At 50.7% G+C, this 27,876-nt stretch overlaps 1 protein-coding gene across 2 annotated transcripts; it reads right to left on the minus strand.

Moving 5' to 3' along the window:
- Nucleotides 1-3,835: 3,835 nt before the first annotated feature.
- LOC123580685 (tyrosine-protein kinase ZAP-70) lies at nucleotides 3,836-26,691 on the minus strand. 2 transcript variants are annotated; one of them, XM_045445799.1, is made up of 14 exons: nucleotides 26,555-26,691; nucleotides 26,261-26,335; nucleotides 16,905-17,337; nucleotides 16,075-16,235; nucleotides 11,505-11,643; nucleotides 11,316-11,403; nucleotides 11,187-11,233; nucleotides 10,909-10,960; nucleotides 9,685-9,877; nucleotides 8,918-9,124; nucleotides 6,319-6,511; nucleotides 6,087-6,227; nucleotides 5,871-5,983; nucleotides 3,836-4,338 (listed from the first exon to the last, which is right to left on the minus strand). In XM_045445799.1, exons 3-14 carry the CDS (start codon nucleotides 17,304-17,306, stop codon nucleotides 4,215-4,217), a joined length of 1,860 nt encoding a protein of 619 aa, XP_045301755.1. In that variant the 5' UTR covers nucleotides 17,307-17,337; nucleotides 26,261-26,335; nucleotides 26,555-26,691; the 3' UTR covers nucleotides 3,836-4,214. The 2 variants fall into 2 exon arrangements, with proteins under 2 accessions (XP_045301755.1, XP_045301756.1); XM_045445800.1 differs by lacking the exons at nucleotides 16,905-17,337; nucleotides 26,261-26,335; nucleotides 26,555-26,691 and adding an exon at nucleotides 16,515-16,854.
- Between the last annotated feature and the right edge of the window lie 1,185 nt (nucleotides 26,692-27,876).

The following is a 27,876-nucleotide window of genomic DNA, read 5'->3' on the forward strand; positions in this document are numbered from 1 at the left end:
CCAGTTATGGAACAAATAAGTCATAGGAATAAAAGGCACAGCATAAGTAATATAGTCAATGATACTGCAATAGTATTGTATGGTGACAGATGGTAGCCGTACTCGTGATAAGCATAGCATAACATATAAACTTGTCAAATCACCATGTTGTACACCTGAAACTAATGTAACACTGTATGTCAACTACACTCAAATAAAAGAACTTAAAAAAAACAACAACAACAAAAAAAACCCTATGCTTGGAAGAATGCAGCCACATACCTGGAAACAGGGGTGGGCAAGGAGAGGGAGAGACAGTATAAATGGCCTCCCAGCAAACCACTAGGAAATACAAAAGAAAAAGGTGCCACTTGTCTCCCACAGGGGTCACTGCTCCAGGGTTCCCATTATCCCTTTATTGACCACAGCAGCCTCACTCAAACACAATGTTCTAAAGCCACTCAAAACAATTTTGGTTCCCAAAAGTATGTTCTCTCACCTCCGCCTCCTGCTGCCTGGAACACTTTCCTCACCTTTTCCCCAGCCACATCTCACTCACCCTACAGGGACTCAGCTTATACATTGCCTCCTACAGGAAGCCCACCAGACTGACCCCCCCCCCCTCAGCCTCTGCTGAACACCCAGAGCTCTGTGGGCTTCCACCATCACAGCAGTGGTTATTCAGTGGTCTATGTTCTCCTTGATACACATTTCCAGAATAGGCACATTGCAGCATTATAAAGGAAAGGTGAAATCTCTTTTTGGAGAAAGAGGTGAGGTCTGTGTAGCCTTGGAACCATGGAGAAAGGGGTGGAGATGCAGTTTGGGGTCAGCACTTGAAAGAATGCTACCTCACTAACCAGCTTGAGCTTCCTTGGTAGGTGATGAGCTGCTCATCATAGGAAAGTAAGCAAGAAAATATCAGAAACTACCTCCGTCAGTCCTTCCCCTTCACACCCGGGGAGCCTAGGCTGAGGCCAGTCCTCCCAGTAAGTGCTCAATACATGTTTGAATGGAAGTGAAGTCTGGAGGGACAAGAAAGGAGAAGTACAGATGGAGAGAGCCAGATAGAAACCAACAAACATCAACAGTGAACAAAACAGGGAGAACAAGCAATGGAGACAGAAAGATGTAGGGGAAGCTGAACTCCACTAACTACACCCAAGACACCATTTGTGACAGCATGGATGGACCTTGAGCACATCATGTTAAGCAAGATAATTCAGACAGAGAAAGACAAGTACTAATGCTGTCACTTATATGTAAAATCTAGGGAAAAAACCTGTAAAGAACAGAATAAAATGGTGATTTCCAGAGAATGAGGGTGCAGAGGAAAATGACTGATGGTCTTTAAGAGTAAAAACTTGCAATGAGTACTGAAATAGCCATAGATATCTAATGCACAGTATAATGAATATAGTCAGTAACACTGTACTATGATGTAATGTGATAAACATTGCTTCAATGGCAATCATATTCATACATATACACACACACACACACACCAAAGTAACATGCTCTACACCTTAAATTTACAAATTATAACATTTCAAACTTATCAAATAATTTAAACAAAATTTTTTAATGTTTATTTATTTTTGAGAGAGACGGAGACAGAATGCGAGTGGGAAAGGGGCAGAGAGAAAGGGAGACACAGAATCCGAAGCAGGCTCCAGGCTCCGAGCTGTCAGCACAGAGCCCGAGTCGGGGCTCGAACTCATGAGCTCTGAGATCATGACCTGAGCCGAAGTCAGACGCTCAACCGACTGAGCACCCAGGCGCCCCAAATAATTAATTTTTTTAATGAAGAAGAAAAGAATCTCAGGCAGAGGAGACAGTAAATGCAAAAGCCCAGAGGTGAGAGTCAGCATAGATATGTTTGGGGAACCCTGGAAGAGGGTGGAGGGACTTGGTCAGAGCTGCTGGTAGGAAAGATCCTGCAAGTGGTTCTGGAGTGAGTGGATTGCAGGGGACGGGAGTAGGTGCCTGGAGACCAGGGTGGAGCCTGGGAAGAAATGTCCAAACGCTGGACAGGAGCTAGGACCAGATTTGGAACGGAGAAGTTGGCTTGGAGAACAGCGGCACCTGGTGGTAAGTGTGTGGAATCGCACCTTCTTTCATTGGTTCATTCAACATTAATTAACAACACACGTAAGGTGGTTCCCAGTGTATCTGACACTCAGAGGGGATCATTTTTGATACCTCCTTCCTATAAAATAATTTTCAGCAATAACCATAAAATAAAATAGTTATGATGACCATAAAAGAAGTGCAGACGGTGAAAACGTATTTCCCTTCTTCTAAAACACTTTATGTAATAATGTAAATGATTGTCCAGTAACTAAGCAAATTTTAATAAAACTGAAATATCTGCAAACACTACAATTCGGGAAGCCACAAAACCTCACCACTGATATAAAATTTTCTTGATTTGTTCGTTGGTTTTAAAACAATTGAAAAACAATGCTTGAATCTTAATGGTGTTATTCAAATTCAGTTATTATAGCTCACATATGAACTAATATGTACGTTTACCAACTAAAACTAAAAGTCTTTCATGTCGTGGTTTTCAAGCCTCCACTGTTTGAAATTGTAAGCACGAAATCTTCAAATGGTCACCCAAAATGACAAAATGGAAGCAATTCAAGCTCCTGTGTTTATCTTTACAATCAGTGTTTGTCTATTTTGAATCTCAATGCAGGAAGATATTGTCTCCCAGGGCTTGGAGGCCCTCAAACAATTCCAAACCATTACAGGTTTACTCTGCAAATGAACGTACATAACTGAGATTCTTGGTGTACCCGGGTTGACGGCACAACCGAGGGTTCTCTCAACTAATTCCAAATAGAGTACAAAGTTCATATAAGAATATGCTAATATGAGGCTTAGATATAAATTTTTAAAATTCAATAGTAAATGGTGAAATGAGAGTAAAGTCTGTACCTAAGTTAATAATTTCAATGTCAATTTCCTGGCTCTGGGATCTCCTCACTGGGGTCACCCACCTGGCCTCATTCTCCTACCCCACACAGCAGATAAAACCCCCGTCCTGCCCCCACAGTTCCACAAAACAGTCACAAAACAAAAGAAAACTTGCCTTCCCAGAAGCTGCAGAAAATCTCCTTGCCTCTCCCTGGCTCTGAGTGGGTTTCATGGCTGCCCTTGAGCCAGTTGCTTTAGAGGGCCAAGCCAAGAGAATGAGGCAATGGCTGGGAACTGGGGGTGGGGCCAATCATAGCTGAGGAAAGGGGAGCAAGTTCAGAAAAGAAAGGCAGAAGCCTGGCTCCATTTCACCTGACCTGTTGGGTTCTGTGCTCCAACATCCTAATTTTCCACATGGGAAACTGAGGCAGCAAGAGCTCAGGGACAGGACTTCTCAGCAGGACTGAGCCGGCACTTGGGACACAAGGTGAAGGTCCCAGCTGTGACTGTGTCCAGGGAGGAAGGTGGGGCAGTTGAGTAGGGTGTTAGGTGATAGAATCACCTGAAGGCACTTTAAAACGCACCAATGTTGAGACGTGGAGGAGAGGGGGTTGGCGTTTGTTAAAATCGCGCCAGGTGATGCTAACAGGCAGCCAGCATGGAAAGCACCCTTCTCACGCAACCCACAAAGACAGGGAAGCTGAGGCCCAGCAGCACACCTGCCTCAGTTCCCCCACTCTGCCCCAGCTCCTCACTCACACAAAGATGTCCCCAGGGCAGAGAAGTGGGAAAGTCAGATACTCAGACCCTGGGGACCACATCCAGGCCCACACAAGAAAAGCTGTGCTTAGGCACTTCTCATTGACCCCTTCCAATGACCCACCCCCTGTCCTGCCCAACCCCCACCCATGGCAGAAAAGATGAGAGACTCAAATAAGAAAGAAGCTGAGTTTATTTAAACGATTGAGGTCTTGCCACCTGAGAATTCCAAGTCTTCCCCTTCAGGCTCCAGAGGAAGGAGGGCCCTTACTGTAAGCAATGCTCCCTCAGCTCAGGGCTCCCCGGTAGATACCAGCCCAAGAGCAGGCTATGCAACCCCACCCTCCCAGGGCCTCCCTCCTCCCCCAGCCAGAGGGGACGGGTGACCAAGTGGGGAAAACTAGATCAGTATTAAACTGAGGCTTCAGCTGCCTGCCTCATACAGCCCAGCTGGTTTGGGCAGAAAAGCTGAAGTGAAGCCAGCCAGACTGGAGGTCCTAGGATGGGGCTGAAGCTGGGGCATCGTGGCTTGCAGGTCCCAGGCAGGCTGGAGCTCAGGCAAAAGCAGTCTCGGTTCCCTTTCCAGGCCCCGGGGGGTCCTCAGTCTTGCTCGCCAAGCTGTAATAGTAGGTCCGCATGCGCTGCTCCACAGCCAGGAAGTCTGGGCGGTCTTCCCACCTGTGGGGGTTCAGGTAGACCCAGGCCACTGACCATATCCCCAGAACCCAGCTTCAGCTGGAGGGCAGACACGCATGGGGCTCAAAAAATCAGTGTGTGGCGGGGAGGCACCTGGGTGGCTCAGTCAAGCATACAGCTCTTGGTTTCAGCTCAGGTCACGATCTCACGATTGGTGAGATCAAGCCCCATGTCAGGCTCTGCACTGATATTCTCTCTCTCTCTCTCTCTCTCTCTCTCTCTCTCCCTATCTCTCTGCCCCTCCCCTGCTTGGCTTTGTCTCTCTCGAAATAAATAAACATTTAAAAAAATAAAATCAGTGGGGCTGCCAGGGTGGTAGAGTTTTGGGAAATGGAGACGTCTCTTGGATGTGAGTACTAGAATTCGAGTGGTTCTGTACCACATAATAGAAGAGCTGCCGACATACAGGATGTTGGGGGAACCATCTGCTGAGGGTCAACTGGTGAAGATTTAGGGAACTGAATTCACTGAGTGTCGGGGTTACAACTATCAATGAAGGGGGCCTGGGATATTGAAGGCTGAGGTACTGCACATGTGCCAAGGGCCAGTGTATTTGGATGCCAGGTGCAGACTTTTATGGGTGCAAGTATGCTGCCCCTAGTCTAGCAGAACATTGGAGCATTGATGGTAGGTTCAGTTAGTGAAGAGTTGGGCTACGAATGGCACTGTGTGTGAAATATCCATGTATAGCGTTGGATGCGAGCTTCTTTCAGTATTGGGGTGTTGGTGTACTGAGTACTTCCCAATGGAGACCAGGTCAACACATGTTGGATGGACTGATCGTGTATTATTTATCATAAATAGGGTATCTATACATCGGGTTGCTTGGGTGTTTAGGTGTCAATGTCATAGGTGTTGGCCAATGGAATAATGGATGTCCGGGTAGAAAAGGTATCAAATGTTGGAATATCCATGCTCAGTGGATGACAATGGCTCAGTGTAGGACAATATCTTGTTTGGGTGTGTGTTGCCTATTTTCTGATGGGAAGTTGAAATGCTGATGGTGTTAAAAGTTGGGCTGTTCAAGTGTTGAGCTTGAACACTGGACAGAGGTGGAGGTTTTGAATATATTGAATATTTGGGTGCTGTAGTGTTGGCTTGTCAGGATAAATAGGTGTTGAATGTTGGACAGCGGGGGACTGAGGAATGAGAGTGGAGTATTATCACATGTCCTGACCACTGGTACTGTATTTTGGGTAAAAGAGTACTGCCTTGTTTGAGTATTGCAGGATAAACATGTTGAGTGTTGGCTGGTGGGGGCCTGAGGGTTTAGATGCTGGAGCACTAGGTGTTTACAGGTAGAGTGTTGGGGTGTTGGCCCATTGGAGCACTATAGGGTCCATGTGTTGAGGTATTTAGCATAGGTGCAGAGAGTAAAGCTACTGCGTGTGAGAAAGACTGTGAACTGGGTGAGTCTTGGGTGGGATGAGTTTTGGACTATTGGTCACCATGACCTCTGGTCCCCGGCCCAGTGTTGGCTCAGCTGGGTACCCTTCCCACCCACTGGCACTCACTTGTAGATCCAGCAGTCACTCATGAGTGTGTACATTTCAGGTGGACAGTCCGGCGGGCACTCCATCCTCTTGCCCTGCTCGATGAAGGCTATGACTTCAGGGCCCTTCATCTTCTGCTTGAGCCAGAACCAAGTGCAACATGAGTAACCAAGGCCACCTCACCCTCACCCCCCTTCTCACCCAGCCACCTGCCCACCCGCCTCTGCCCACGCCTGCCTTGTAGGGCTTCTGGCCATAGGAGAACGCCTCCCACATGGTGACCCCATAGCTCCAAACATCACTACGGCTGGAGAACTTGCGGAAGTTGAAACACTCGGGCGCATACCACTTGAGCGGCCACTTCCCTGCGGAGCGGGCCTGTAAAGGGGGAGATGTTGCCAGGGCAGGGCTCAGGGACCCTCCACCCACCCACCTCATCCACCTGGGCACCAAAGGGGTGGGGGCTCACAGTATAGTAGCTGTCGTCGGCACCCAGTGCCTTGGAGAGACCGAAGTCACTGATCTTGGCGTAGTGCCGGTTGACCAGCAGGACGTTGCGGGCTGCCAGGTCACGGTGCACAAAATTTTTCTCCTCCAGGTACTTCATCCCCATGGACACCTGGTGCAGCAGCTCCGCCACATTGCTGATGGGGATCTCCTCCCTGGGGTGCAAGGGAAAGCAGGGTCAGGTGGGAGGGGACAGCCCGAGTTCCTAAGGGAGCAAAGCCCACACCTCTGACCCAGCTGAGTATGTAGTCAGCAGGTGCTTATTGTGTGCCCAGGCACAGGGCTGGAGATACAGGAAGGAGGGCAGGTGTGAACAGAAGAGGCAAAACCCTCTGTCCTCCTCTGGTCTCAAGGCTTTCAGTGTCTCCCACATACTATGATTCCCAAACTTACACATTTACCTGCATCCTCTATGTGCCCCTGGTGGGGGGGAGGGGTCTCATGGGCATCTCAAAAATAATAAAGACAGAGGCACCTGGGTGGTTCAGTCAGTTAAGCATCCGACTCTTGATTTCAGCTCAGGTCATGATCCCAGGGTTGTGGGATCGAGCCCCATGTCAGGCTCTGTGCTGGGCATGGAGCCTGCTTGGGATTCTTTCTCTCTCTCTCTCTCTCTCTCTCTCTCTCTCTCTCTCTCTCTGTCCCTCTCCTACTCTTGTCTCTCTCAAAATAAATAAATAAACTTGAAAATAATAAAAATAGGGGCGCCTGGGTGGCGCAGTCGGTTAAGCGCCCGACTTCAGCCAGGTCACGATCTCGCGGTCTGTGAGTTCGAGCCCCGCGTCAGGCTCTGGGCTGATGGCTCAGAGCCTGGAGCCTGTTTCCGATTCTGTGTCTCCCTCTCTCTCTGCCCCTCCCCCGTTCATGCTCTGTCTCTCTCTGTCCCAAAAATGAATAAACGTTGAAAAAAAAATTAAAAATAAAAAAAAAAAAGAAAAGAATAAAAATAAAGATAAAGCTAAGTTCCTGATTGTTCACACACACACCCAGCTCCCCCCACTGTCCCTTTCTTCTCCAACAACCACATCCTTTCATTGACTTGGGCCAGAAGCACCAGCCTCACCCTCAGCTCCTCTTTCTCACACCTGGCTTCTAATCTGTCAACACACCCTGGCAGCTCTGCCTTCAGAATCCTTCCAGAATCCTTCTACTTCTCTCCACCTCTGCTTCTGCCACCCCAGTCCAGCCTTCATCATTGTAAGCCTGGACCAGAACGAACAGGCACCACCACCCTCATTCCCCATTGCCCATCCTCCCTGAGCACAGAAGCCCAGTCCTGCCACTCCCCCTGTTTAGAGCCTCCCAGGGCTCCCACTTGGGGTGGAAGTCCAAGGTCTCCCCATGGCTCACAAGGTCCTGCATGACCTGCCCCATCACTTCCCCCTCTCCTCTTCATTCACTCTGTCGCAGCCATGGGACCTTCCTCACAGTTCTCTCACCACATTGGGCACAGGCACACCTCAGGGCCTTTGCACTGGCTTCTTCCCCCACAGCTGCACTTGGCTGCCTCCCTCAGTTTGCACAGACCTCGCCTTCTCACTTTTCACCTGCCACCGTGACACTCCCAATCCTCTTTTCTATAGTACTTCTCTTCCAACATATTCTACATTGCATTATAATTATCATTGAAAGCCTCTTTTTTCCCAACCAGAATATAGGACAGAGACCTTTGTCTCTTTTGTTCACCGATGAATCCCAAATGCTAGTAACAGTCCCGATTACAGAGAAATTGCCCAGCAAAACCTGTGGAATAACTGAATGTATGAGTCAGCACGAACGCATGCACGAGCTGGGGTAAGCTGTGAATGTACATGCACCAGTGAGAATATGAGTTGATGGTCACACGCCTCAGTTGATGGCCACTCACTCACTGAGTGTCAAAGACCATGTCTATGAGGGTAAGAGTTTTAAGGCACGAGAAAACAAATGAAATCACAGTTTCTTTAGATTGAGGGTCAGCAAATTTTTCCAGTAAAGGGCCAGATAGTAAATATTTTAGCCTTTGCAGGCCACGTGTGGTCTCTACCGCATACTCTTCTGCTTCTTTTTTTCTTTTACGACCCTTTAAAAATGCCAAGCCATGCAGTACCAAACAACACTGTGGGCTACAGTTTGCTGACAGTGTCTTAGGTCAAAGACAATCGACTGTGGGCAATCTCACGAGGGCAAAACTGCTAAAGCTCTTACAAGCAGGGCCAGACACTGTTCTAAGCACTTTACAAATATCAACTCATGTGAGCCTCACAAGAGCCCCCTGAGGTAAATACTGTGATCAGCACTGTGGTACGAGTGAGGAAACTGAGGCACAAACTGAGAGACCTGCCTGGGGTCACACTAGTCAGTGGCAGGGCTGCAGTTCAGATCTGGAGGTCAGACTCGGACGGCTGTGCTGGTAACAGCTCCGCCCCATGGGTGTGAGCGTGGGCACGCAGGGCGGCAGGGGTGAGTGTGTCTACAGTCGTGTGAAAACAAGTGTGCCCTCGTGGCTGGAGCACACCCATAAGGACGGATGAGCCTGCTGGGCCCACAAGTTCCAAGTGCCCAGCCCACCCGGAGCTCACTTCTTCCCAAACAGGAACTTGTGCAGGGGCCCGCCGCCCGCCATCTCCATGACGAGCATGAGGGCCTCGGCCTGGCAGACGCCGATGAGCCGCACGATGTAGGGGTTGTCCAGCTGGTGCATAATCTGCGCCTCGCGCATCATCTCATCCTTGTCTGTCTTCTCCGTGCTGTGCTTCAACACCTTGATGGCGACATCAATCTGCTTCCTGCCATGACGTGCACCTGGTCAGCACGGGCCCCGCTCGGCCCCTTGTACCCACCCAACCCGCCTCTCTTCTCTCTGGCCATGTGTGGTGGATACCGTGGGTTGCCACCTGGATCTCCCTTCAGGGTCCAGGCACCCACTTCCTCAGGTGCCAGGAGTGTCGGCCAGGGACAGCTCGCTGCCAAGTCCCTCACCGAGAACTGCCCCTCACTGAAAAAAAACACCTCAAAGCTACACCCGCCCCCAGGGGCTGCCTGTATCCAGTAGCAAGGCTACAAAGGGGGGCCCCTCTGCAGCTCCCCTGGGTCGGTTAAGGCCTCTGTTGCAACTGCGGCTCAGCCCACCCTCTCCCTGTCCCAGCCTGCTTCTCCCACACCCTCTCAGGTGCTGACCCAAGCCCTCCCAGGTAACCCCCTAGCATGTACTTTTCTGGCCCAGGGTCTGTCTCCCTGGCAAACTGATATCGCATCCTGGCCCCAACCCCCAAGGCCTGGTGAGGCCACACCCTCCTCTGTCCCCCCACCACGGTGGTGCCCCAGACCACGGCAGGAGCAGCCATACTTGCGCATGCGATAGACGCCCTGGCGCACTGAGCCAAAGTTGCCACAGCCAAGTTCTATGTCAGCGATGAGGAGGTTCTCACGCTTCAGGAAGAGCTTCTTGTCCTTGAGCTCCTCAGGGTCACTGTAGGGGCTCTCGTACACACTTGTGTCCATGGGCATTGGCCTTGGCTTCTCTGCAGACACTAGGCGTGCTGGGCATACACACACGTGTGCGCTCCCAAGTCAGGATGAGGGAGTGGGACAAGGGACGGGGAGGGCACAGCAGCCTTGGCACCCGCAAAGTGCACACCCCAGACAACGGTGCACCATCCAGAGCATGCATGGGCACATGGGTACACGTGTGTGCTCGTGTGCATGCGTGCACTTGTGTACACTCCTGGTCCCCTCTGGGGGGGACTGGGAAGCCACATCCAATGGCCTCTAAAGGCGTATGCAACTATGTGCACATGTAAGCACGTGTGCCCATGCATTCACACAAACGCACCCACGTATACTTGCACCCACGTCTGTGTGTGATGGGGGTCCAAAGGCACATCTGCATGAGAAACTGTTAGTGTGCCAGCTACAGGAAGACCTCTGTGTGTGTGTGTGCACCTATGTCCATGTCTGTCCATGTCTCTGGATGCACCACACAGCCATGTTTACAAGGGCTCCAAAGGCGAGCCTCTGTGTGCACACACAATCCTGTATTTTCTCTGTGCATGCACACGGGATAGGCTTGCATCTACACATCAAACACATTAGCATCTGCAGCCAGGCATTTTAAAAACAGGGGCTCCAGAGACTGCCTGCCTGCCTGGGTTCAAATCCCAGTTCCATTATTGCCTAACCGCAGGACCTTATTAAGTTACTTGCCCTCCTTTCTCATCTGTAAACTGAGAATAATCATCATGACTAACTGGCATGACTAATATGGCATATCAGAAGCATTCGACAAGCTCAGACACACACGAGCATGGGGCGTGACTGGCACATCATAGGTACTGAACACATGTGTGTCTGTGGCTCAGGCACAGCCAGATGTACTCCCCTGCGTGTCTGCATGCACCCCATGCACAAGCACACAGGCAGGCGTGATGGATGTGCACCCACGTGAACGTCTGCAGTCACAAGTCAGGCCTGGCCCACATCCCTCCCCTGCCACACCCTGGAGCCCAGCCAAGGACCTTGATCACAGCCTGGCAGGAACCCCACACATACACCTCCAGCTTTGTCAGCTCACCTGGTTCAGGGGTGTATCCATCTGAGTTAAGGGTATCAATCCGTCTCTGAGCCTAAAGGTCATGGGGTCAACAAGGGTCAGCAGGACCTGAGCTGGGGGCACCCAGCCCCTGAGACCCATATTCTCTGAGGACTCCCAGGGACAGTTCTGGGGGGTACCCTCTTCTGGTCCATGGCAGCCCCACTCTCCATCCCAGCCTCCCCCTGGGAACAGGACCCATCACCCACCCGCCCAGCTCCATCCCTCACAACCCAACTTTGAGATGCCAGCTAACTCACATGGGTGAGAGTGGATGGGTGAGCTGGGAGTGTGGGAGCGGCAGCCTCTGGGGGAGCAGAAGTGACAGTGAGGGGGTGGGGCACGGGGTCTTCGCTCACCCCGCCCCCGTCGCCCACAGCCCCACTCACCTGAGCTGGCGCTGGCGCTGGAGTTGGGGCAGGCATCCTTCAGGCAGTAGATGAGCCCATCAGCCTTCAGCTTCAGGTACTCTACCAGCTGCAGGGAGGTGGCATCAGGGCCTGGGCTCTTCCCTCCCCCAGAACCCCAAGCAACCCCCCACCACATCCCCTCAACAGCAAGGTAGATGGGCAGCTTACCTGCCAGAGCGTGTCAAACTTGGTCCCCTCAGGAATACAGTATTTGCCTGCCTTGTCCTGGCTGATGAGGTAGTGGTATACGGTTTTCCCATAGATCAGGGACAGTGCGTACGTGCCCTGCTCCTTCCGGGGCCTCAGCCTGGCAGGGGGAAGGAGGGGGTATCACCCCTATAACCACCTGAGTTCTCCTGTGGTGACCCCCTGCCGGGCCCCAGATCTCACACACACACACACCCATGGGCTCTGACCCTGACAGTCTCACAGAGAAGTGTCAGGGACTAGGGGAGCCAAGGTCAGGCACGACTCAACCTCCAGACCTACTGGTAACAGGTGGCGGGGTGGAGTCGGGGAGGGAAATGAGAGGAGAATGGCAGTGTCCACAGGGAGACACAGCTGTCCAAGGGCCAATATGTGACCATCCACGGGGGAATACTGGGCCTCCCACGGTGGACACTCAGCCCAGAAGAGCCTGAGGCTCACACAGCTGAACACGTGGCCATCCAGGGGAGAACACTGAACCAGCCACAAGCAGACACCAGGTCCTCCACAGCAGAGTATGTGGCTTTCCTTAGGAGACACTCAGCCATTTACTGGGGATACTTGGCCATCCACAGGATATTGAGCTATCTATGGTAGACACTCAGCCACCCACAGAGGCCACAGAAGTCTCTGCAGATAGACTTAAAATATTCTCTTGGGGAGAGAAAGCCACTTTTCCATGAAGAGCCACAGAGGTAAGCACAACTCCATGGCTCGCTCCTGGGGCACCTTTGTACAAATCAGAGTAGGTCCCCTCATCATCACAACAGACCCACTAGTTACTGTAAAGACTGACCTTTGACAGAGTGAGACCTTTGATTGTCCTCTGCTGGAAATTTGCCAAAATAAGTACACAAATCTTCCTAGTCTATGAATGGGAATTAAGCCCCTCGAAGAATGGGGGCTTTGTGTGGTAAGACCTTGTCCACACACGCACACACACACACACACACACACACACAGGCCAACTTAGAGCCAGATGCCTGCACCCCCTCATCCCACAGTGAAACCAACCAACACCTCCCACAAAACAATTTTGTTTCGAGTCACTGGCACAAGGTTCTACTCCAGAGTTAAGTGTAAATTTCCAATGGAGGATGGACAGCAACGGGTCCTGGGGATCTCAGGTCTTGTACAAGAGGTTGTAGGCAGCTGACCCATAATCTGAGGAATTGTATTACGTTGCAGAAGAGCTGGCTGTTGGCGGGCAGCAGGAAGTAGGCATCAGGATGGCCTGCAGGTGGTGTAAACTCTCTGACAGGGCTTTGGCCCACGGATAAATGTTTACTGAATGTTAACCATGTCTCAGGCACTGTTCTAAGGGCAGAGATACAGTGGTAAACAAGAGAGATGTGAGCCCACCTTGTAATCAAGCCCTCCCTTAGGTCAAAGGGATGGGGAAAATATCTTCTAAATTGCCATGGCAAAACCTGAGAGTGGGACAGAAGGGCAGCAAGTTCCCAGGAGAACAATGCAATGAAGCAAGATATGATTCCTAGGCTGGCCCACAACTAGGGATGCCTGAAGACATAGGAAACCAGGGTACAGGGTGATAGGGGAGCCCCAAGGGCAGAGAAGAGGACCCACAACAAACTAAAATGCAAATGTCCCACAGAAAGGAAAGCATTTCCATAACTAGACTGGTGGGGTAGCTTGGAGGTTATGGTTTCTAATTACTAGTTCTCTTCTTTTGAGTAGTGAAAACGACCTCCCTCAGGTCCACATCTTAAGTTTTGAACTAACAGCAGAAACTCAACACCCAGCGCTCACCAGCAAACGTATATGTAAAATTGAAAACACCACCACAATATTAGGCATTCTTTCCCATCAACAGATGGAGTCTCAGGGCACCTGGGCGGCTCAGTCGGTCAAGTGGCTGACTCTTGATTTTGGCTCAGGTCATGATGGAGCCCCCCGCATCTGGCTCTGCACTGACAGTGCAGAGACTGCTTGGGATTCTCACTCTCCCTCTCTCTCTGCCCTTCCCCCAATGTGTGCATGCACACACACTCTCTCTCTCTCTCTCTCTCAAAATAAATAAACTTAAAAGAAAAAAAACATAGAGGAAGTCTCATTCTGTATCTCCTGAATCCGGGCCTTATCACATGACTCGCTTGGGCCAATAGACATTAGCAAACGTGACACGAGGTGAGGCTTGGAGAGTGGTCAAGCAGTGGGCTCGCTTGCCCTCTCTCGCTTGTCCTGGCAACCCTGCCACCATTGGAATGAGTCCAGGTTAGACTGTTGGAGAAGCCCCAGGAAGGGTGCCAGGCTGTCAACTGCCAGACATGTAAGTGAGGCCATCCTAGACCATCCAGCCCCAGTCCACACCCCACCACGTCTGACTGCAGCCACATGAGCGAGCTCAAAGGAAACCAGTACAAGAATCACCCAGTTGAACTAAGCCCACACTGCCGACCCCCTGAATCAAGGAGGGAATAAATAATGCTGTTTTAAGCCATGATATTTTAGGATGGCTTGTTACATAGCAAAGACTAACTGATAACTCTCTTTGGAAAGAGATATGTGAATTCATAAAAGAACAGCGACCAATTCCCACATAATAACCACATAGGCCAAAGACATTGATGTGGTCACCATGTATATTTCAATGCCACAAATTCTACTTTATTTACCAAAAAAACCCAGTGGTGGTCGCAGTTCTTTGCCTCTGCAGTTCAAACTTAACTTAAGCTAGAAGTGCCAGCTAAGAAATCAACGTGTATCTCTACTTCCGAATATACAGAACCTGGTAACAGTAATATAAGAGCTATCATTTATTGAGATACTGGTTCTAAATTCTTCACATAGTTGCCATTTAACCTTCACAGCATTCCCCACAAGGTAGGTACTATTATTGTCCCCATTTTGCAGATGAGGAAACTGAGGTATTAGATTGCACAACTGGTTAGAAGTCGAGCCAGGACTCAAATCAATTCAAATCAATTAATTGCTAATAGGACTGACAGCCAGCTCTGTCACACGATTATCTGTGCCACCCTGAGAAAGTCACTTATCCTCTCAGTTTCCTCACATGTAAAATGAGACAGTTGAACTAAATCAGAGGTTCTTAACCCAAAAAGGGCTCCAAGAATGAGGCTCAGGTTCAACTACGATCTTCTGTAGCTTCTTGTGTGCAAAATCTGGAGTAAACATGTTTGGGGTCGAGAAAGGGGTTCAGCTTTGGTAAGATTCCCACAAGGGTCTGTGATCCAGAAGAGGTTAGGAAACACTTAACAATATAATCTTAAAGCCCTTTCCAGAGGTCAGGTTTCTTTTCAAATTGAATCAACCATTCCATAAACCCTGAGATTATAAAGAAAGCTTTGGCAACAAAGAGCATGAGGTACAATTCCATCCATTCTTCGGCAGCTCTGACCTGTGGTCAATAGTTAAGCGTGGCCCTGGTTTTAACTCCAGGCCTGAGTAACATGCATCTTTCTATCATACCCTACACCCTTATCTCAGAACTGGACCAGTTCTGGGCTTGTGCCAGGCATCATGACCCACCAGGGGTGTTCCCCTCCTCCCTGCCCCATGCAAGGTTCTATGCCTACAGCTTTGACCTTCAGCCCCTAACTATCCCCATATTGAGAAAGCAGTTATTGACTGCAGGAACCACACAAGCAATCTATAATAGCTTCTGTCCAAAGCATGACTTGCCTAATTTTCCAATAGCCTGGCTCAAAGTAGCTGCTTCTGGTCTCCTGACATTGCCCAGTGTTAAGTCACTGTCCTTGATACTGTCACTGCTCTACCTGGTTCTGAACCTCAGTGCCAGTTCAGTCTCTATACTGTACCTGATCCTTGTTCCCTCAGCCTCAGTCTCCCATGGCTCATGTTGACCCTACCTGCCTCTGTGACTTCGAGTTTGACATCCAAGGCACCCATAGCTGGTCAAAGCCCTTGGCCTAGGCTCTCCTGAGACTCCTCTAACCTCAGTAGACCAATTAATTGTCATAAACTCTGCAGAAAGTTTGCAGACTTTTCCTTGGGGCAGAGGAATTCGTTGTCAGACAGCTTCCATGGAAGCTTAAGATATGAAAGAGGTCAAAGCTGAGCTAGGGTGGGGACAGCAGCTGGCAGGTAGCACAGCCTGGGTTCCCTGGACTTGTTTTGTGTCTTTCTGCTCCACAAGGACAGGGATTTGTGTCCGTTTTGTTCACTGCTATGTCCTCAGTGCCTGAAACATGCCTGGCACATAGTAGATGTTCAGTAAATATTTGCTGAATGAAGGAGAGGAAATTGAAGCAGGCAGAAGTTCAGCTACTTGCCCAGCGACCTGAGCTGATAAATAGCAGAGCCTGGATTCCCACCCAGACAGTCCAGCTCTGGAGTCCTAACCACTACAGATCCTTTCTCATATAATGTCCCTACCACACACTCAAACACACTAGCCACTTGCACGTGTTAGCACAGGCGCACTCCTCCCTGCACACTGCACACTGAGGTCTGCCCCAGCCTCCAGGATTCCTGGCCAACAAGCCCCAGCCTCACCGCCCTAAAGTCCCAGGCCTCAAGCCCCACATACAGGAACTTGCCGTCGGTCTGTGAGCCCGAATAGAGTTTGCGCTCTGCCTCCTCTCGAGTCAGGCTGCTGTGGTACCAGGGCATCCTCTCGTGAGCTGTTGTGGCAATGAGCTTCTCCACCTGGGGAGCCTGGCTGATGATGGCCTGCTCCAGGGCCTCACCCTAGGGAAGGGAGGATGGAGGAGCCAGGAGACTGATAACTGTCAACAGGGGCGTGACCACAGGAACCCTCTTCCCTCCTCTGGACCTTCCTAATTTCCTCTGTCCCTGTGAGACCCTTCACCCTAGACCCACCTAGAGTGAGTCCTTCAGGTTGTTGAGGACAGCCCCCCTCTCCAGACACCCCCCTCCTACCCCCGCCCCTGCCCCCGCCCCCGCCATCTCCATGGTCCTTCTCCAACCTCCCGCCCATCTAGGGCCACGCCCCAGACCCCGCCTTACAGGCGGTCCAAGCTCATCTTCAGCTGGAAGATCTGACACTGGTTGTCGGGTATTGCAGGCTGTTGAAGACCACAGCCCGGGCCCGCGCTGGCAGCGCCCCTATGGTCCTGGCCCGCCCCCAGCCCAGGCCCAGGGCAACCTTCAACAGCTCTCTGGCATAGGCTTGCACCAAGGCGTCACTCAGCCCCCTCCCTACGAGGCCACCTCTTAGGTCCTGCCCCCAACCAGGACCGCATCCACCCCTCCAGCTTCCAAATCTGACGAAGCACAGCAAAGCGCAGGCTGAAGAATGCAATCGCTCTCCCCAGTCCCCAAGGCTCTCTCGCCCTCAAGGGCCTGTTCTCCCCGGCCCCGCCCCCAGGGCCCGCCCCTTCGGGTCCGCGCTCTCACCTCCAGCTTCCACGTCTGGCGCACGTAGTCGCGCACCATGGCGTCGCGCAGGCAATCGAAGACCCCGGGCTGCGGCTCGAGCCCGGACGGCCGGTTGCACGGCTTGCGCAGGTTGCAGGGCAGCCCGTCGGGATCGCGCGAGTAGAACTCGCAGAGCTCGGCGGGGCCGCAGTGCGCCTTACCGCCAGCGATGGCGTAAGTGCCGTTGAGCTGGCGCTCGATGGGGAAGTGGTGGAAACGCACATCGTGCACGAGCGAGAGCACGTAGCCGCCCAGCGAGCGCAGGCACTGGCGCAGCAGGAAGAGCCCGTCGGCCATGCCCGCCAGCTTCAGGTGCTCTTCCGCCTCGGCGCGCGAGATGCTGCCATAGAAGAAGGGCAGGTGCGCCGCGGGGTCCGGCATCGCCGCCGCCGCCCCTGTGCCTCGCCAGACCCTGCGGGTTCAGAACAAGATGGAGGGCACGTCAGGGTCTCGGCTTGCCTTCTTGAACTCAGTCCACTGGGCCCAGAGATAGTAGGAGAGAGGACGCATTGAGGGGCATCAGTGTCATAGTGCAGAGCCTCTTTACGCCAGAATAAACTTGGAGAGGAGCCCCCGCCGGCTGGGCTCAGATCGGAGGATCCCCAATCCTCCTCTGACTTTTCAGAGACTTTGTGTGGAACGCCCAGACACCCCCACGGGCCCACACACACCAGAACCTGGAACCATTCATTCATTTCCCAAACACGTGTTGAATTATTGTGTTTCAGCTCAGCGCAGGATATGAGTGAATAAGACAGGCCCTGCCCTCCTGAATACTGAACAATCTGAAGCGGGGTGGGGGGGGGATACATTAAACAAGGAAACAGGCAAAAATAGTAATTACAGACTGAGACCAGTGTTATAAAGGAAATAGAGTGCTATTAAGAGAGAGAAGAGGCCACTGTAGCTGGGAAGGTCGCCTTGTCTGAGGTAGTAGCATTTGAATTGAGATCTGAAGGATGAGGATGAACCAGCTTTTCAAAAATCGTGAAAGAGAGAACATCAGGCATAGGGAACAAAGCTGGAACAAGTTTTGTTCTTCAAAAGAACCTTTCTCTATTAACCTTCCCTTCTTCCTTTCCACTGAGTCCTCCTGGCCTTAGAAATTCCGCTTTACCCTGCCCCCTCTGCCTTCACGGACAAATTTCTAGAAAGCATAAATTAATTTGAATATCCATCAATAGGATATTGGTTAAATACATTAGGGTTTAACTCCAACGTGAACTTTGATACAGCCACTAAATAAAATGAGATGTGTGATGGGGGAGGGGGAGAGGGAGAAGGAATTAAGGATAGTTAGATAAATATCTGGTAAGGCAGATAACCTAAAATTATCTGCTTTTAATTTTCTGGGGTGATGGTACAATGGCTGATATCTTGATAAGCTTTGGGTTATACAAGTGTCTCAGTTTCTCTAAGAATGTGCTAAAATTTGTTCATTTCATTATATTTGGACCCCTCATTTTAAAAAAAAAGAAAAGAAAATATTGAACGCTAGTTAATGATCTGTATGTGGAAATATTTGCCTCTGATGGCTGTAATTTACTTTGAAAGGCATCCAGAAAAATAACATTGATTGATGGATAGACAGGTGAACAGATAAGTCTTATTATTCAGAGTAGTTCTGTAAAGTCATTGCAAACACTGAATTAGCAAATACTAAATGATCGCTCCTAGAGGAATCCAGGGTTAGGTTCCTTCAAGTTTCTGGTCACGACACTTTCTTTTTTCTTTCTCTTTTTCTTTTTTCTTTTCTTTCTTTTTTTTTTTTTTTTTTTTTCTTCAGTATTCTCTGCACCCAATGTGGGGCTCAAACTCACCACCCCATGATCAAGAGTTGCATGCTCTTCTGACTGAGCCAGCCAGGCACCCCATAACTTAAAAATTTTTTAAGTAGGCTCCACACTCAACGTGACTTGAACTCATGACCCCAAGATTAAGACTCACATGTTCTACCAACTGAGCCAGCCTAGGCCCCCCCACTCTCTGGTCAATATTTTCATCAACTGATCAGTACTTAACCTTGTTTCTGCTTAAAGACACTTTATTTGATATATATTGTTGGTTCATTAACATTGAATGCTCAGCCAATAGCGCTATAGCTAAGATTACCTGACAACCCAGACTTTTCCTGTAAGGCACATCACAGCCTTCTTGCATGTAGGAATATAAGATAGCACTTCAGCTCTGCACTGCCCTTTAAACAGTGAAATCACCAACAAAAAGCACAAAAAAATGTGCACCAAATAGAGAGAAGGACACTTGTTTACAGTATGAGAAGTAAAACAAAAAGGTAGAGAAAAGTGTCACCTTGTTTGACCTCAGTGGGAATGCGCATGTCAGTTGACTCAAATTTCTTGCTTCTCTGGGTATGTTCTTGAATGACTGTGAAAGGGCCTTGAGTATTAGTTTGGGGGTTATAAATAAATTTTAGCAAGTAGGCTAAATACAGAACGTCCTAATAATGAGGATAGACTGTATGTGATAAAGTGAATATAACAATATTAATTGTAGAACTATGGGATGGTTAACAGGTATATAATTCTTCCCATTTTGCTGTATATTTGGAAGTTTTTATACAATATTGAAAAAACTCATCTCCCTATAACAATTTCCAAACATCTCTCTAGGGTGGGCCCAATAAGACCACCCAGGCATAGGTTACATTCAGGGGAATATCCTTGGGTGCCTTTCTTAGTTAAGCAAAAGTAAGCAGGGGGTGCAAAGAAGGCCTTTGTGGGTTGGAAAAGGCTGCCTTACCTCTGGGTGTCCAGGGACAGGCAAGGATGGGCACAGGGGCTGAAAGGAAGATACTGGAATGGGAATCAGGTGAGATCTGAGTCAGGGTAGCCAGAGGAGGAACCAGAATCTGCATTCTAACCAGACGGTTCCTGACATTTGGTTTGGGAAGGCCAGGCTTGAGAGGGTTCCTGGATGTCCCAACAGTTACAGGTAGGTGATTAATCAGAGACTGCATTTGTGTCCCACCTGGAGATATAGGTCACCATTCCATCAGAGTGTTTAAGAAGCAAAAAGGGTTCCTGGGTATTTACCCTAGAGAAATGGAAACTTGTATTCACACAAAAACCTACACAGGAAATGTTTATAGCAGCTCTACTCACAACTGCCAAATTTTGGAAACAAATGTATCTCAACAGATGAATAGATAACTATGGTACATCACCACCATGGGATACTACCCAGCAATAAAATGAAAGGAAATGTCCACAACACATGGGTGAATCTAAAAGGCATCATGCTGAGTGAAGGAAGCCAAACTCCAAAGGCTACAAACTGTATAATTCCATTCAAAACTGTATCAGTGGAGAACAAAGCATCAGTGGTTGCCAGAGGCTGGGGGCCAAGGAGAAGGATTGACTAGAAGAGACATGAGGGAATTTGGGAGAATAGTCAGTATCTCAATTGAGATGATAGTTTCTTGGCTATATGTATTTGTCAAATCTCACGGAAGTGTTCACTAAAATGGGTGAATTTTACTGTATGTAAATTATACCTTAGTTGTTGGGTTTTTAACTAAAGGAGTTGGAAACTATAGACAAACCAGGCACTAAAAATAATAACTGAAGTAGGAAAGAAAGTGCTGTCTACACCCCTGCTCTACTTTCTTGACTCCCACCCCCTCATCTAGCCTCACAGTCTGCCCCCCACCCCCACCAGGATACTCTCCAGGCCAGAGAGGAAACACTGATATCACCATCTGGTGGGCACCAGGCAAGCCCTCCTCAATGTTGGATCCCCTGAATGATGGACACAAGTGACCCTTTCCTCCTGCTTGAGCTTCTTGGCTCTCCTCGGTCCTTCACAGGCTCCCTGATGTGCCTCCTCCCTCTCTGACGGCTCCTGCCGCCTCTTCTCCCCCAGCCCTGGTAGCCCTACTTGGGCCATTCTGTCTGTGGCTATCAACATGCCACCATGTTCACCTGTCTAGTTCAGACCTCTCTGTTTGTGCTGGCATCACCTCCTTTGATCTCTACCTGCTGTTTCTATTAATAAAATCTGAGATCCAGATCTAACTCACATAGTGTTTGTGGTTGGCTAAACCCCACAGTCTGTTTCCCATGAGCTGAGCTCTAGGGTCTGCGAGTTGCTTCTCGGCAGTTTTTTCCCCCAAAGACTCCCTTGCTCAAGAACTTACTGTGGTTCCCTCCAGCTCACTTCATTGAACTAACTAAATTCTTCAACCCTTCCTCTGCTCCACCTGGGTTGTGCTATTAGCCTTCTTTCAAATTCACTTCCATACTTTTATCCATGCAGTGCTCTTCACTGGGTACACCCTCCCCACTCCTCTCCATCCTCCCAAAGACAGCCATCCCTGCCTCAAAGACTCATATAGTCACTCCCTATACACACAGGACCAGGCAGCAAGGCGGGGGCTTGTCCATGGAGCTGTGGGGAGTGGTGGGGGTAGCGATGCTGGTCTCTGGGGCAGGAAGCTGTGGCAGGAAATTGTCGGCAACACAGTTTGAGAAGCTCCTCCCCACAGTGGCCACAGGTGCAACGTGGGTAGCCAGAGACAGATTAAGGCAGAAGGGGGGTGGGGAGAGGCTGGCCCTTGGGGCCCAGTTCAGGACCACAAGCCATGATTGGCCACCTCAGACCAAAGGCCAAGGTATGCCAGAGGCAGGACCATCACCCGTGCATTCTCAGCTTTATCACAACCTCCCTGTCTCACTGCCAATAATGACAACAGTAATAATAACACGACACTGCACGGCAGGTGGGTCCAGGGGTTACCCAGCCCTGCGTCCGCTTTTGTCTCCCTATGCCTTTCTGGGCTGTCCTCACTAGTAAAATAAGGGGATGAGAGTCGGAGTGATCAACTTTCCAGCGACCCTGTGGGCCAGAAATGCTGGGGAGGCCAGAGGAAGTGGACAGCTGGAGGCAGAAGATGGTGAGCCAGGTAGACAGGAGGCTGGAATATTTGTCCATGCAGCACCACTGCAAGCCAGCCCAGCATGGAGTCTTTGCTTTCAGAGGAGTTGGGCCAGTCTGCAGCTTCCCGGTAGGACATGGATGGGAAGGTCAGATGTTTCTATCCTGAGCTATGTCCCCACAGACTCAGTGGCTTTCCCAGGAGACAAGCCCACCATTAGACTCCCCCGCCCCAGTCCTGCCTAGACTGAACCCGTCTAGCCTCATGAGCTGTGAGTTCAGAGATCCTAATTTGGCCTTCCCAGCCAGAGTTTTCAGTTCAACTGAGAGATGATGGGACACCAGTCTTGTTTTCACAGCCCAGGCCCTGGGAGGAAAGGAGGAAACCTGTGGTCCTTGGTCAAAATGATCTACCTGAAATTCAACCATTCAAGGATCCTCCTTGGGTAAAGGTAGGGTTCAATTATATCTATGCCAGAGAGACATGATACTCCAAACATACTTCAAAGGGAAAAAAAAAGGCTCAAGAGGTCAAACACATTTTCTGAAGCTGTGGAAAGCATATTAGCATATTAAAGGCTCTGAGAAGACCTGCATGGAAGGATGGTTTAGTTTTGTTTTATCCCCACTCCTAAGTAGCAGAGCCTTGAGGGTCTACTATTCCATAGAACATACTCTGAGCATCAAAAGCCCCAATTAGATGTCCATCGGGAGATCCAGAGGGAAGACTAAGGCAGTCAGGCTACAGAGGGAACGAGTCCATCCAACTGGACTTGGTGAGAGGGGGCAGCAGTGGCACCAGCCAGGCCTGGGGGCTCCATATGCCATCCTCAGCCAGACATCAGAAGTGCCTCCACCAAGGGCACTGCTGAAATGGGGGCCCAACCCTTCTGCCCAAGCCTCCTTTCACTGACCCCAGTTCCCTGCCTGAGACCCCAAGTCCCCCCTGAAGCCAGGTTTCCTGCTCTCTAGTCTGCAGGCCATGGTGGGGCTCCCCTTTTGCCTACCAACAGAGGTAGCACAGGCAATTTCAGCCAATAAAATGCTACCTTGGTTACATTCTAAGTCATAATGACAGCAGTTGTCAATGTGCCACGGTGGCAATAGGCTCTTTCATATCTTTTCCCTGACACCAGGGGACCAGATTCCAACCATAGAACCAGAGATCTACTGTATCACAGTAGTGTGGCCCTGGGCCGTGAGGTAAGCTCGCCAGACCCCACCTGTAAAATGGTGGAAGCAAAGGTGCCTAATACTGGGAAATTGTGGGGATTCCCTGAGATAAGACTCACGGAGCACCAAGCACAGCACCTGGCCCACCATTGTGTTATCATGTCCTTCTCTTGCTCTCAGCCTTCCAGGACTCCCACCTGACTCAGGGTTAAAGCCCAAGTGCTCGCCGTGGCCCCCAAGTCCTTATACAATCTGCTCCTACACCACTTTGTCCTCATTCACTCCTCACCAGCCACATGGGCCTCCTTATGTTACTTGTTCAGGTCAATTGCTCAAATCGGGCATGGTCCAACCTTGGGGCCTTTGCACTGTCTGTTCCCTCTGCCTGGACACTCTTCCCTCAAAATCCCTCACTTTATTTGAGTCTCTGCCTAAATATCACCTCCTCCTCCAAAAGTTCTTCCCTGATCCCCCTCTCTAAAATCACCTCCCCTTCTCTCTCTATCCCTGACCCAGCTTTATTGTTCTTCACCACCAAAAATGTGGTTTATCCACCAACTTGTTGACATAGGACTTTGCCCCCTGCTTGAATGTAAGCACCATGACAGTGGAGACTCTGTCTTGTTCCCTGCCTATGTCAGCAAGGCGTATATACATAATAGGTGCCCATACCCTTCTCCTGGCCACATGCTTCAGGTCCCCTCCATTGTCCCCTCCTAGAAGTGTTCCATGATTTCTGCTCCACCCTCCCCAGGCTGAGTGAGAGACCTCCACTGTTGTCCCAGGGCCCATCCTCCCACATCACAGCCCTGACAGCCACGTATGACCACAGTCTGTTGACTCCTCTGCCTCTGACCAAGCTGAGCTCCCCAAAGCAGAGCCTATGGCCATCTTGTTTTCTTCCGCAGCCCCTGCTTCCTTCCAATAAGTACATGTCAAACAGGTTAGTGCCAGGGACTTTGCTATGAGCATTATCCATTTAATCTAAACCTCACCTCAACTCCATTAAATGGAAATTGTTACCCCCATTCCTCAGCTAAAGCAACTGAGGCTCAGAGAGGCTAATGTCATGTTCAAAATCATGGAACCTGCAAGTGGCAGTCAGGATTTGAATGCAGGTCTCAGACCCAGCAATCTGCACTCACCACTTCAGTGAATGTCCTTTAGGAGACAGAATCCACTGTTCAGAGCTAGATCTCTAGGGGCTTTCACCCCAGGCTGGCCTGGGACTGTCAGGGCCCAGAGTGCTAGGCTGTTGTGGCGTTGGGGATAGGACCTTGCATCCAGCAGATTCGCTAAGTGTCTGTTGATCGACTGGGCAATGCCAGAAGAGCAGTCCCCCCTCCACCCCCACCTCAACCTCTGCTGCCTTGGTTTTAAGGGCTGTGTGATCTCAGCAAGGAGCTTTCCCTCTCTGGATGTCAGGCTCTGTGGCGTGAAAGGGAGACAAGGAAAGGCTTAGGGGGTGGGAGAGGTGAGATGATGAGTCGGGAGGACAGAGCCTATAGAGACATGGGGACAGGGGGATGCTGTCCTGTGCACTGCGGGATTGCAGGGTGTTTAGCATCTTTCCTAGCCTGTATCTATTAGATGCCAGCAACAGCCCGAGTCATGACTAAAAATGTCTCCAGACATTGTCAAATGTCCCTGGGGGGCAAAAGGGGTGCCAAAATCGGCTCCCTTTGAGAACCACAGCCTTGACCTATGCTTTGGGGAAGGTAGTGGTCAGCATGGAGAGGTCTGACTGCTGCAGCCCCCAAGAGAGTCTCCAGAAGCTGCAAAGTCCAGAGCCTGACCGCCCAGAGCTAATAATGATAATTAGAATTACAGCAACATGCTCATATAGCATCTACTATGTGCCAGGCACTCTAGATTTACGGTTGACCCCAGAACAGCAGGGGTGTGAAGTGCTCAGGTCCATTTACACACAGATTTTTTACAGGACTGTAAATGCCTTTCCCCTTGTGAATTTCTCCATACTATTTCATTTTGTCTAGGTTACTTTACTGTAAGAATACAGTAGTACCACATGTAACATACAAAATACGTGTTACACTGTCTATATTATTGGAAGGTTTCCAGTCAACAGTAGGCTATTAGTAGCTAATTTGGGGGCAGTCAAAAGTTCTGTGCAGATTTTCAACTGCATCTGGGTTTCGGCACCTTTAACCCCCATGCTGTTCCAGGGTCAACTATATTAGTTCCCCTAATCCTCACAAGAACCTTGTGAGTGAAGGATTTATGGAGCCAGGACCTGATGCACACAGAGGTGCGGTGACTTGCCTGAGGTCCCACAGCACACACAGCAGGTGGCAGGGCCAGGACGCAGGTCTAGACCGCCTGGCTCCAGAGTGTGCACGCCCCGCTATCCAGGCCGCCTGCCTGCCCTGTGTCCTGGCTGGTGCCATGTGCATGAGGCAGGAGGACAGGTGTGAAAAGGAAGAAAAGACGCTGCACTGGAGGAGAAGAGCCTTCAGACGCGGCAAAGATTTTTTTCATCCCGGGAGTCCCTGGCCCTAATCTCTCAGCAAAGCCTCATTAAGCACCCACTGTGTGCTCGCCATCCTGGCTGAGATAAGAGTAACGAAACTCACCTTGAGTTGTTTACCATAGGAACCCCTGCCTTGGACATTTTTCCCAACCTCTCACCCAAGACACAAGAGCCAGACGCTTGCAAGGTGCCCATATTTGCACCTGCATTTAACAGACGTGCAAACCTCAGTTTGCTCAGAAAGTCCACCCAACTTGCCGACACACCGCAGTTGAGTAGGATTCAGACTGTTTTCTCCTTCGCTTCTCTGGGCCCCTCTCTAACCTGAGCTCCCCTACAAGTGGCTCAAGCCTGCCCTGTGTCCCCTGAGAGGAATTTTTTTGTTCAAGTTCACAGGCCTGTTGAGTCACCCTCATATTCACAGGGCTGAGTTGGGGGAGGGGGAAGACAACATGTTTGCTTTCTCTGGAGGATTCTCTGCTTCCTGGAGCCAAGGGTGTCACCCTGATGGGGGCCCAGGAGGAGGTGAGGGACTGAGCAGGCATCTCTGTGTCCCCTGGACACTACCGCTCAGCTGACACTCTGGCAAGGAATCTGTTTCCCTCAGGGTGGCTGGAAGCCATGTCTGCTTCCTTTTCCAGCTGGACACCACCCATCATCCCAATCTGACGGCCCCTCCCGGTCATTCCCAGTGGCCTCCTGACTCTGTCCTCCTCCACCAGACCAAGGCTACCCGTGGAAATGGTGAGCGGGTGCTGTTCCGTCCAGGATGACTTACCTGGAGTTGTGTCGATGATATCGAGGCAAATGGGCCACCTGCAAGATCTCTGGTCCCCAGCGTCAACAGCTGGCTCTAGATGAAGAATTAGGGCACAAGAAACTAACGTGGGTCTCTGTGCAGTCCAAGCCCCCAGCGTGAGGCCCTGCGGCTAACCACCCCCTCACATGCCCAGGCCGAGTGTAAGTAGGCCACACCCCAGGGGATCTTCACCCTCTGCCAGCTGCCTTGAGTCCCCTGGGGTGTGGCTGCAGTGGCAGGACAGGGGCAGAAGGCCGAAGAACAGCCACTCACCTGGACACACCAGCAGCAGCACAAAGGCCCAAGCTGGCAGGGACCAGGCCCGGAAGGCCTGGTGTGCTCTCAGCAGCTGGTTTCTCCGAAACTCAACTTATTTCCTTCATGTGAAGACAGGAAAGGGGGCTGCGTCTGAAGTTTACGCCAAATCACAAAGTGCTGCGTTCAAGGAAAATCAAAAGTCACATGCTCCAGGGAGGGCACAGGGTATTTCCTGCGCCGAGCAGTGCCTGCCCCTTGCTGGGGGAAACTGAGGCTAGCTGCAGGGTTGCACTGGCAGGCAAAGTGACAACTCCAAGAGCACCCCCAAAGCCAGGGGTGGGGAGTGCCAGAAGGGGGGGGGGGGCAGAGCAGCGGCAGAGGGAGGCTGATCCCCAGGACTCGTGGGAAACAGGAATGCCCCTACTTCCCCTCCCAAGGTGGCAAGGACCCAAGGCCTGCCCGCTGAACTGCTCCTAAAAGTGATTTATTTATTTCACAGGCAGGTGAAAGCTGGAGAGAGGAGAAATTTGCTAAGTAGAGCCATACCTCAAAGGTTCAGTGCACCTACTGTGTGCCAGGCATCGGGACAGCCATGATAACCCTGTCCCTGCCCTAAATGGGTCACAGGCTAGAGGAGGCAGCTGAGTCAACAGGGAGATCAGGTCTGGGGCGGTGGAAGCCTGGGCACTATGTGTATTCAGAGGAACCCCAACGCACATGGGTGGTGTCAAAAGGATTCGGAGAGGGATCAGTCATTTCACCAAGACACAGAGACAGTGTGTCTCCCAATGCCCACCTGCTCCCAGCCCACCCCACCTCGAACCTTCCCCACACACTGCACCTGGCTGATCAACACCTCCTGCTCTGGCCACAACCTCCTCCTCATTCTCTTTTCCTCCCTTCCCTCCCACTCACCCATACCCATGATGACTGAGTGGCCACACCTCACATCTCCCTGCTGCATGGCCACTGCCCATGCTTGGTGTCCACGTCTGTTCTTCTCTCCCTCCGGGGGCTGCAAGGCCTCAGGGGACTCTCTCCCCCACCACTTCCTTGCCCTCTTGGATGCATGGGGATGTCTTCAGTGGCTTGTCCACAAGCATGGCCTCAGGGATGGTGTGGGGCCATCCTAGACCCACAAGAGACCCCAAGAACCTTTCTTCTCTGGGTCCTGCCACCCTGGGGGGTGTGCACCCAGCCCCACAACCTGCCTGGTGGTTCTTCTATGCTCCACCCCAGGCCTTCTTTCCTGGGGACCTCTCTCCAGTCTCTACTGTTCCCCCCAGTTCCCTAAATCCCCCTCTCCCCACTCAAGAAATCTTTGTTTCTGGGTTCCA

Source organism: Leopardus geoffroyi, chromosome A3 (assembly GCF_018350155.1).
Source record: "Leopardus geoffroyi isolate Oge1 chromosome A3, O.geoffroyi_Oge1_pat1.0, whole genome shotgun sequence".
NCBI lineage: Eukaryota > Metazoa > Chordata > Mammalia > Carnivora > Felidae > Leopardus > Leopardus geoffroyi.

Coding starts and splice junctions, on each gene's coding strand:
- LOC123580685 (XM_045445799.1), bottom strand. CDS start 17,306: ATGCCGGACCCCGCGGCGCACCTGCCCTTCTTCTATGGCAGCATCTCG. Junction 11,404..11,504: donor AGTTTGACACGCTCTGGCAG/GTAAGCTGCCCA, acceptor ACCTCCCTGCAG/CTGGTAGAGTACCTGAAGCT. Junction 11,234..11,315: donor CAGCGCCAGCGCCAGCTCAG/GTGAGTGGGGCT, acceptor CTGCTCCCCCAG/AGGCTGCCGCTCCCACACTC.